Source organism: Nannospalax galili, unplaced genomic scaffold (assembly GCF_000622305.1).
Source record: "Nannospalax galili isolate Female #2095 unplaced genomic scaffold, S.galili_v1.0 scaffold146, whole genome shotgun sequence".
In the NCBI taxonomy this organism is placed as follows: Eukaryota; Metazoa; Chordata; class Mammalia; order Rodentia; family Spalacidae; genus Nannospalax; species Nannospalax galili.
In genome coordinates this window covers 5653001-5664111 of record NW_008357929.1, presented here as the reverse complement: position 1 = coordinate 5664111, position 11111 = coordinate 5653001, and the positions used below count along the sequence as shown (strand labels likewise).

At 42.1% G+C, this 11111-nt stretch overlaps 1 protein-coding gene across 7 annotated transcripts in view; it reads right to left on the bottom strand.

Annotated features, from left to right (window-relative positions):
* Positions 1-5591: 5591 nt before the first annotated feature.
* Positions 5592-11111, bottom strand: part of Myh8 (myosin heavy chain 8) — a 33336-nt gene continuing 27816 nt past the window's right edge. For all 7 annotated transcript variants that reach the window (XM_008855715.3, XM_008855716.3, XM_008855717.3 and 4 more), the window contains 5 exons: positions 8947-9072; positions 8689-8859; positions 8421-8525; positions 7271-7366; positions 5592-5867 (listed from right to left, as the gene is read on the bottom strand). In XM_008855715.3, the coding sequence (XP_008853937.1) occupies positions 5718-5867; positions 7271-7366; positions 8421-8525; positions 8689-8859; positions 8947-9072 (648 nt within the window). In that variant the 3' untranslated portion in view covers positions 5592-5717. The remainder of the gene's footprint in view (positions 5868-7270; positions 7367-8420; positions 8526-8688; positions 8860-8946; positions 9073-11111) is intronic.

Below are 11111 nucleotides of genomic sequence, written 5' to 3'. Positions count from 1 at the left end.
GGTGTTGCTCAGGCAGCGCTCTAGAGATCGTCCTGCCTCAGCCTTGGATAACAGACCAGCCATCCAGCCAGGCTTGGAAAATTAAGACCTTTTCTTCAGGTATTTTATTATGTTGTGCACACATATATCTTTGTATATGTCAAGGTAAATCAGATCTGGATACTAAAATTGTGCAAATTAGTGAAGTTGGTTTTCAGAATAGTGGGGGGAAATGCAATATTCTTTGCCCAGAGTCTTGTCTCTCTCCTCCATACTTTTAACACTACTTCTCCTTATTCGAACCCTCATACTGCTGTGCATCTCAGTTTCCCCAAAGAGAGCCACAAGGCAGGAGCCATAGTTTCTGCGACTAGTTGAGAAAATACTCTGTGCTCTCCTCTTGTGAAGGTCAGACTAGGGGAATCTAAGAAAAGCCCTGTTTTGAGTGTGTTCCCTAAGGTGAGATGTTTTTCTCCTTCATCAGGGAGAGGTGTTCATTTTCCTCGTGGCCTCCGGAAGCTGAGTGTTGGTAACTTTCCCCACCAGGACGGAGGAATCAAGCTGGTAAATTCCATCCTTAAGTAGGGCTTAGGGATCTGCCCACGCCCGATTCTTCAGCTTCCCGCTTAGGAAAAAGTGACTGATGAAGTTCCCTGTGAAGGTGGCTGGGGACACTGGTATGTGTAACATGGACCCAAACCACTGCCTCAGCCAGGAGGCAGAATGCAAGTTCTCCACTGACAGCTGCTAGGTCTTATCCCTGGAATGTTAATCCCCACTGAAAAGCTTGCATGAAAGGCAACAGCTTTTAGCAGCTGTGCTAATGGTCTCATCCATCAAATGACCCTTTCCTCTTTACCTTTCTGTTGTCAGCTAGATCCATCAATGAGAAGTGGATAATCTCAAGAGGCAAATTATTTTCATTTATTTTAAAAATATGAGCCTTGAAAAGATTCCAAAGTAATATACACTTTGAGAAAAAGAATCAAGCTCACAGAAGGAAAATTTTATTTTAAATTTTTTATTAATTTGGTTGAGGTTAGCTGTCAGTACAGAGCTTACTGTATAAGCATGAGGACCTGAGTTCCAGTCCCAGAACCCGCTGGATGCGGCAGCAGCTACGTCTAATCCAGAGCTGGAGAAGCAGAGGAAGGAAGATCCCTGGCTACCCAGTCTAGCCAGTCAGTGAACTCCAAGCATATAAGAGACCCCAACTCCAAAATAAGGTGGGTGGCTCTCTATAGCCATCTCCCCTACAAGAATTTATTAATTGCAAAAAAGACTTATTAATTTAAAAATTGACAAAGTTGCTTGTATTTATCAGGTACAGCATGTTTACAAGTATAGAGATATTCGTGTATGTGTATGCATATGTGTACAGATACGCATATATATGCATGCATATGTGCATACATATACATGAATATGTGTACTTGTGTATTTGTGAACACACATGTATGCATACATATGTATACACGAGCAGCTAAACCTAGCTAACAAATTCATTAGCTCGCATAGCTATTTTGTGGTGAGAACACTTAATACCTATTCAGCATTTTTCAAGAATGCCAGATTGAAGTTCACACTCAGTTGAGGTGTGCTTCGAATTTTGGTCTTTTCCTGGACAGCTCTGTGGTACATTTCTCCATCATGATCCCAGTCAGCATGGCAGTCAGAAGGGAAACAACCAGTACGCTGCAGCTCCTTGCATTGCTAAACTAGGATGTTCAGTAGGTTGAGTGTGTCGACTGTATTTTCAACTGAATGATTATTTTCACCTTATGATGGGGTTTCTTGAGACTTAGTCTAATTGGAATCTGAGGGAACTCTGTATAGTATCATTTAAAACTTTGGGGTTGGGGGAGAAATCCAACAGTCCATGAAGAAGATGTGTATGCTAAATCTACAAGATACTGATGAAAGAAATCAAAGATCTAAATAAATGGAGACATAGGCAGTAGCCATGAATTGGAAGACTGAATACAGTGAAATGATCAAAAACCGATAGACTTAATGCAGTTTCTATTTTTTTTTAAAAAATCTGTTGCTTTAAAGTTTAGTGTGCAATGTTCTAATTTTATAATTTTTCCAAAGTGCAATAATTGTAGCACTTCCCTAATGAAGAATTTTAAACAGTTTTATGGAGGCACAATCAACATACAATAAACTACATTTAAAAAAATTATTTTTAAGTCACTATTGTTATGAACTTACAACTAAACATCATACAATAAGCTACATTTTTATTTTTAAATTTATTTAATTTTATTCCTAAATTACTTTATTGTGATGAACTCACAACAAACACCATACTGCTAAATTAACATAGCCACTCAAGCAGACACTCACCCAGTCCCACAGTCTGTGCATCTCAGTGAATTCCTCTACAGTTACAACAATTATTCTGCAGACGTAGAGCTTTGCTTAGGGTTTCACACTTTTAGTATAAATTAGTTTTATGAGCTTATCCAGTACAAGAAAAGAAAAAAAAAAAATGACAAAGTTGGAACTAGTAAAACAATCAGCTTTATAGCCTCTTTAACAGCTCAAATGTTTCTTCATCAACTAACATAATCCTTTCTTGCGATAATTTTTACTTTGTCTTTTAAAAAGTTTTTTATCACATGCATTCTCTCTCCCTGTATGTATGTGTATATGGGTTTGCAGGTACATGTATATATGCTTGCTGGGGCACGAATGTGCAGGAATCTGTTATCTCTACCTACCATGTGAGCCCAAGGGATTGAACTCAGGTCTTCAGATTTGGAGGCAAGCACCTTTACCTACTGGACCATCTCACCAGTTCCCAAACTACACATTTTAAAAATGTAACTCGATAATGTCTTACACATCTACACTCAAAACTATCACTTTGATCAGGTCAGGATGATGGACATGTTAGCCAATCTCCAAAGTCTTCTCCTGCTCCTTTTGTAATCTCCCAACTGTCTCTCTGTGCGCCCCCATAAGCCCTCTGTAGCCCTAGGCAACCACTGATCTCTTTCTACCACTATAGTTTTCATTTTCTAGGAAAAATGCCTAATTGTGACATTAACATATGCATATGAATGAAATTATATAGTATCTAGTTTTTTGTAATATTGCTGCTTTTAACAATAGAATTCTATATGTTGACATACCACAATCTGATTATCCTTTTACCTGTTGACGGACATCTGGGTTCTTTCCAGTTTTTTTACCATTACTAATTACACTGCAAACAATTGTGTACAAGCCTTTGTATGGGTGGGTGTATCCTTTCATTTCTCTGGAGTAACTGAAATAGAATGGTTGGATGATATGGATAATTTAACTTTTAAAAAAGCTGCCCAACCATGTCAACTTTCCATTATGACTGGCAGGTATAAGAGGTCCAGTCCCCCACCTCTGGACCACACTTTCAATTATTTAACAGCCATATAGTGAGATAGTGCTGTTTTGCTGTTTTCTGGGTCCCATGTTGTTGACCATTGCTTCAGGTGCTGTTTGAAGTCCTGTGTATCTTCTTTAGTGGAAGGTTTGTTTCTTCCTTTTACCCTTAAAAATTCTGGTTTGTTTGCTCTCTTTTTATTGGACTTGAGCTTATCATGCTAGATACAAGTCTCTTATGAAGGACAGAAACTGTAAACAGGGTTTCTCAGAGTGTGGTTTGTCTTTTCATCCTCTGACAGTGACTTTCAAAGAGTGGAAACATTAAATTTTGAAGGCCAATTTATAATGCTCTTCTTTTATGGCTTGTGCTTTTTGTGTTAAATCTAAGAAATCTTTCCTTAAGCCAAGATCACGAAGATTTTCTCTTATGCTTGCTTTTGGTAATTTTTATGATTATGGCTTTGATTTTCTCTTTGATCCAAAGTTTTATTTGAGAAAACATTTTGTAAATTTGTTTTAGGCCTTTGCTATTAATTATAAACATATTTGAGACTGTGGCTTGAATAGTTTATATTGCAAAGAGTAAGGCTGATGGGTTGAGAGGCGAGGGGAGAGTCGTTGCTGGAGGTTGGAAGGAGGGCTGCATGAAACACAAGCTTTGTCTAGGTTGCATTTTTGCTCTACGATTTCCCCACTTTCTGGAGGCCAAACTCAAGCTCCACGCCATCAGACTTTCTTTCTCTCCTTTGCTGTTCTTTTTCACAGTCCATTCTTTGGTTCTCTTTTCCTGGCTCTCTGTGTCTCCCCACTTCGCTTCCTCTCTTCCTCCCTCCTTTTCTTCTTCCCCAACTCCCCATCATCTAACCTCTCTGGAAATCCTGTGTGTGCTACTTTCAATGCATCTAGAATCTATTTTTTATATCGTCTGTCAATGATATTTCTCTGGTTTAATCCTTGTCATTTTAAAATGTTTTGTTGTGCGAGGGCCCCCTCACTCGTTTCCCAGCTCCTGCCTTTGCTCCCTTCATTCTAATTTTCAACTTACCAGACAAAGAGATTCTTTGAAAATGCCCCTTAGTATCATTCCACTGCTTAAAACCCTCCTAAGCTCTCAGACCTTACTCTGAGCAAAGACAAGCAAGCGAGGCCTTGGGGAGGCTCTGGGGCCCCTGTGAGTGTGGCCCCTGGTTCAACTCCTTGGAGCTATCTGTCTCATGTTCCTCCAGGCTCAGCCAGGCTGGTCTTATTCCTGGAACATGCACACTTCAGCTGTGTGGGTCTTTGTGTTTTCTGTTCTTTCTGTCTCGGCAGGCTCCATCTTTGTGCATTCAAATGCTTAGGCATGCTCCGTTGTTTCCTTGTGGTCTCTGCATGAGTGTGTTTGAATTAGAGGGACTTCTCTGACTACTCTCTATAAAATTGCAACTGTCTTCCTCAGCTTTCAGATTTCCCACTAGCACTTATCATCTGGCCTATGGCACACATAGTTATTTGTTGGTTGCCCTTCTCTCCTTGTGTAGTATAAGCTCCCGGAGGGCTGTTTAGTTCCCTACTACACCCACAGGACTTAGGACAGTACCCGGCACATAGTAGATGCACCATAGGTATTTGCAGAGTGAATGAGTCTGCTTGAAGAGGCTCCCTCAGAGAGAGCTTTCCTTAGTAATTTGTAACAGTCCAGAGAGATTTAATAAAAACAAGCCCTGGCCAGGCATGGTAGTAGTCTCAGCATGAGGGAAGCAGAGGCAGGGGGATCTGAAATGTGAAGTCAGCCTTGGCTGTATTGTGAGACTCTATCTCAAACAAAAATAAAAGATACAGTGTGGAAGGGAGCTTGGGAGGCTGAACTAGAAAAAGGGCTGCTGAGCCGCAATGGAGATTCAAAATATTGAATGTGAGGGGCAGAGAGAGATGGCTCAGAGGTCAAGAGCACTGCTCCTCTTGCAGAGGACCGGCATTCAGCTTCCAGGGCCCACGCGGCAGCTTATAACCGCCTGTAACTCCAGTTCCAGGGTATCGGACATCGTCTGACATCCACGGGCACCAGACATGCACATGGATGCACATATATACAAACATACAGGCAAAACATTCATACACACAAAATAAAACTAATTAATTAAATCTTAAAAAAAAAAAGCACTTGGGTGTTCTACACTGCCACACGGTAAGAAATAACAGGAAGGTGAGAACTGTTTTTGCTGGTAAACAATTTTGCAAATAAAGAAAGGGACTATTGATTCAATTTATAAATACAGTGTAGTTTTTATTTACTCAACAGTAAGAGAAAAATAAGCACAATGAAGCAAGCGACCCGAAGAAGCACATTCTGTGCATTTCTTCAGCCACTTGGCGGCCCAGGCAGGTTATTCGGCACTGATCTTGGTGTGAACCTCACGGCTCTTTACCCGCAGTTTGTTGACCTGGGACTCTGCAATGTCCGCCCGCTCTTCGGCCTCCTCTAGCTCGTGCTGGAGCTTGCGGAACTTAGCCAGGTTGGCGTTGGATTGTTCCTCCTTGAGAACAGAGACAGAGACGGTGTGGCAATTAGACCCTGGTTCTTGTCACCAAACAGGACCATTCTATTCTCTGTGATCGTGTTTCCATCTCATGAGGTGTTTGCTATATCTGACCTATAGTCTGGAGACAGTTTGTAACTCCAGTGCCAATTTTGATTTAAAAAGAAGGAAAAGAGAAATCGTTTCGAAGTGGAAGAGACCCTGTTGTTAAACTTGCTTACTCCTTTTTGCTATGACCGTTGGGTGCAAAGTAAGAGGAGACCCAGGTGCCCTCAGAGAGTTTAGTATGTAAATGTAAAGTCAAATAAGTTTGGGGAAACGGTAATGAATGTCCCCCCCCCCCCATGTACTGAAACACTAATACGGAGAAACGGAAAAAGTGGGACTAAGACAAAAGTTGCCTCCTTTCTGTGTGACTTATCGGCATTTATGCCTTCCTTTTTTCCTTCCTGTCTGTTCTGGCAAGAATTCCCCAGCACAAAGAAAAAGGAATGCAGCATGGACTGTGCCTCAGTGCACTATCCAGTTCTGCCTGTCCAGGCCCTGTAGCAGAGATCACCCAATCAGGATAGGTGTGTGATCGTGTATGGGAGACAGAGAAAGCAAACTATAAAGGGAAACTAGTAGAGGGTATAGAAGGCTGGGTCTCTTTTTGTTCAAGGCTCTACTTTTGAGGACTATCTCACAAAGCCAGATACTGGCAGGAATAAACTGCTTCCTGGAAGTGCGCAGTGCCTTGGTGAGGAATGTCTCCCTGCACACAGCACCTGCAACACTGTCACATGGGTCTGGAAGAATGCGGACAGGGACAAGTGGGAAGAGTGTGGCTGGTGGATCTTCCAACATCTTTTTTTGCCCATTGTTTGGTGCTGGGGGTTGAACCCAGGACTTTGTATGTGCTAAGCATGTGCTCTAACACCAGCTGTACCTCTAACTTTTCCAACATGTTCTTAAAGTCACTACAGCAGTTTCAGGAAAGGGGCCTCACCATTAACCCTAATAGTGAGTGAACAAGTCAGTTGAGGGAAAAAAAATCAATATTTGACTTCTGGGGATACTTGATTTTGTTTCTGTCTGAAGGGGAGGGGATTATTTGTTTACCCTGGTGTTAACCTTTCTGTTGTGTATTTGTAGCTGCCAACTAAGGTTGGTTATTTGAAATTGTCTATTTTTCCCCTCATCCCTTATAAGTTTCTTAGTAATGAAAGTATGTCCTATTGAAGTCCTATTCTGTAATTACGATGGAGTATGTGCATTTAGATTTGTACAATCACCCCTCTTAAAATATGTGAGTGGTAGACTCTTACTTTGTATCCTTCGTCTTCATTAATACATGCTTTTGACACATTTTTCCCTCAAAAGAAATTTACTTCTTTCTCTAAGATCTTAAAGATACTTACAGCCTCCTCAGCCTGTCTTTTGTATGATTTCACCTTCGCCTGTAGTTTATCCACCAAGTCCTGAAGCCTGAGAACATTCTTTCGATCTTCCTCAGTCTGAAAGTATAAACAAATGATCTGCATTCAATCCAAAGAACTATGTCTACTCCTGGTGCTAGAATAAGTCATTTGATGTACTGATAGGTGGTCCTTGGGGTAAACTTGACCAAGCCCTATGCTACTAACAATGGCCACTCTTTTAAAAAATGTTATTCATTTTATTTTATGTGTATGAGTGTTTAGCCTACATGTATGTAAGTGCACCCATGTGTGCAAACCCAAGGAATCCAGAAGAGGGCATTGGATCCCCTGGAACTGGAGGTACAGATAGTGATTAGCTGCCATGTGGGTGCTGGGAACTGAAACTGTGTCCTCTGCAAGAACAGCCAGTGCTCTTAACCACTGAGACATCTCTCTGGCCTCTGCATTTAAAAAAAAAATCTTAGGTTTAATTGTGTGTGTGTGTGTGTGTGTGTGTGTGTGTGTGTGTGTGTGTGTACACAAGTGCAGTTGCCCACAGAGGCCAGAAGAGGGCGTTGGATCCCCTACAGCTGGACTTAGAGGCAGTTGTGATTTGCCTGCTGTGGATGCTGGGAATAAAACTTGTGTCTTAACCACTGAGCCATCTCTGTAGCCCCGACAATGATCACTCTTGTTAAATGTTCACTATGTGTAGGCCCCTTATTACGCTGTGTTAGAGAATTAAACACATCTCTAATCCTTACCTTCCTACTCTGGGAGAGGCCAAACTAGGACTAACACACAGTTTATTTGGTTTTAACACACTCATTATTTTCTCTCATGCCATCTTTCCTACTCCCGCCCCTCTTTCCTTCCCTCCTGCCTTCCCTCTTTCCCTTTCTGTTACTGGGAATCAAGCCCATGCTAGACTCATGCTCTGTCACTGACCTACATCCTGGCACTCTGTTTCTAAAGGCCTCCCTAATCCTCCTAGCTTAGTACCTGTCTGTGCTAAGTAACTGTGCCCGTTATTCCTTATATAGGTGCAGTTCGTGTGCATCTGTTTGAGAGTGCCACACAAGTAGTCAGCAGGGCTTCACTCTCCCTTTGGGCAAGCTGGCTGGACATTCTAGAAAGCTATTCCCCTTACCTGGTAGGTGAGTTCTTTCACTCTTCTCTCATGTTTCCTTAACCCTTTAACAGTCTCAGCGTTACGTTTCTGTTCATTTTCAACCTCCCCTTCTAGTTCACGTACCTGCAACCAAGGAAGATGCGTCTGCAATCAGTGCTGGGGGTATTAAATAATCTAGGACCTACTGAGGGTATAGACAGGGTGCTCCTAATCCCGTAAGAAGGAAGAAAGAGGGTAGAGGGAGCGCCTCCTTGCCCTTCCCAGATTCAGAGGCCAAACCACCCACCCTGGCCTCCAGCTTCTGGATCTGCTTCTTGCCGCCCTTCAGCGCCAGCTGCTCGGCCTCATCCAGGCGGAGCTGCAGGTCCTTCACCGTCTGCTCCAGGTTCTTCTTCATCCGCTCCAGGTGGGCGCTGGTGTCCTGCTCCTTCTTCAGCTCCTCCGCCATCATGGCCGCCTGAAAAGCAAATAAATGAAGAAAGTCATGACTGTCCCTGATTTCAGAAAATGGGTGCGTGAGGAGGGGAGTGCATCCCACACTCACGTCGGTGATAGCCTTCTTGGCCTTCTCTTCTGCATTGCGTGATTCTTGAATGACTTCTTCTACTTCACTCTGGAGTTGTGAAACATCATTTTCCAACTTCTTTTTGGTGTTGATGAGGCTAGTGTTCTGTTAAAAATAGGCAAAATTTACAAGATTTTTCAGATTTCCCTCTTGGAATTTACAAATGTTTTATTGCTGGTTTGTCCAGGAGACTTGATGCTCACATTTACTAAACTTGAAGTATTCTGCTTGCTGCAAACTACTAATCATTTGTGTGGTTGGACCCCCTCCCCCCAGCCCTCATATCTGAACGTCTGGTTGACTTAAACAAAAGGACCTCTGAAGTCTAAGAGTATCTGTATTAGTAAGGTGTGGTGCATGTTTGTAATTCTAGCAGTTGTAAAACTGAGGCAGGTGGATCATGAGTTTTAGGCTAGCCTGTGCTATATATCGGAAGACCCTGGTTTAAGACAGCTACAAAGAATGCCCATGGTAGTAGACAGTTGTTATCTGCTCTTCTGTTCTTTCCATCAGACATCACTATGCTTAAAAGTATCTGTATTAGTAAGGTGTGGTGCATGTTTGTAATTCTAGCAGTTGTAAAACTGAGGCAGGTGGATCATGAGTTTTAGGCTAGCCTGTGCTATATATCGGAAGACCCTGGTTTAAGACAGCTACAAAGAATGCCCATGGTAGTAGACAGTTGTTATCTGCTCTTCTGTTCTTTCCATCAGACATCACTATGCTTAAAAGTTGGGAATACTGTGTTAGAAAATAATAGTTTGTTTTTTTTTTTATGATAGTCTAGCTGACTTTAGTTTGTAAGATATATGTAGTGTGTGTGTGTGTGTGTGTGTGTGTGTGTGTGTGTGTGTGTGTGTGAATTATTGTCATATGTTCCTTTGGGGAATTGTGAATTTGTCTTATGAAATATGGACTTAAAATTTGAACCCAGGATTTCTCAAAGGGAAGGAAACCTGCTGAGCGTGTATTGGGAAATGCTTGGGGATGCATTTATTTTGGCATCACAGGGACTAGGGGCTGACACTGCATTCAATGCCTGAAAAAGAAGGGACGCTAAATGTTCTGAAGGCACAGGAACAGTGAACTCAATAAGACTGAATTCTGATGTGCCTCCAATAAGTATGGCATGAAACATTTCACTTTAGAATCAATAGGTATTTTTACTCGTGTTGCATTTAAAAAATTTTTTTTTTATTATTTTTATTTTATGTATATGTGTGTATTGCCTGCATATACGTAAGTACACCCATGTAGTGCAATGCCCGTGGAGGACAGAAGAGGCTGTCAGATCCCCTGGAACTGGAGTTATGGACAGCTGCCAGCTGCCATGTGGGTGCTGTGATTCGAACCCGGGTCTTCTGCAAAAACAGTGCTCTTAACCACTGAGCCATCTCTCCAGCCCCTTGAGTTATATTTTTACTCAAGTTGATTCTATCTCATGGCTTTGAAAATAACCCAGAAGTGCCTGGAGAGATTGCTCAGTGGTTAAGAGCACTGGCTGTTCTTGTAGAAGACTTGGGTTCAAATCCCAGCACCCACATGGTGGCTACTAACTGTCTGTGACACCAGTTCTAGGGGACCCAGTGCCCTTTTCTGACCTCCATGGGAACTGCACAACATGAGTGCACCCACCTACATGCTGGCATTACACTCACAGACAATGAGAGGGATAAATAATGCCTAGTTAGTTTTAAAAAAAGCCAGAGGGAACCATATTAGTCCATCAACCTACTGACAAATTATACATACAACTAGCTCACGGAACACAATATATGTCTAGTCAAGGTTTATTGGAGAACGTTTGTTTTTTTTTTGCCCAAGCTTTATCTACATAGCACATAGTAATTAAAAGTACCAGACTGGTGGAACTAACCTTCTTGGATGTTTAACAGCCATACTTTGAAGCCTATACTAATCTGGCCAGAGGGACTTAAAGGACAGTTTTTTCTCCTTTTCCTCCAAGGTCGACTAAGTTCCAGGGGACTATGGAGTATTTCTCAAAATGCCCTGTAACTGTGGTGAGTCACCTGTCCTCTTGATCAAGGAGGCCGGGGAAACCCCACCAGATGAACTTGAACCAGTGTCCAGTCTACAAAAAGGAGGGCCAACACAGAGGAAACATTTCCTCCATGCTTCCAAGT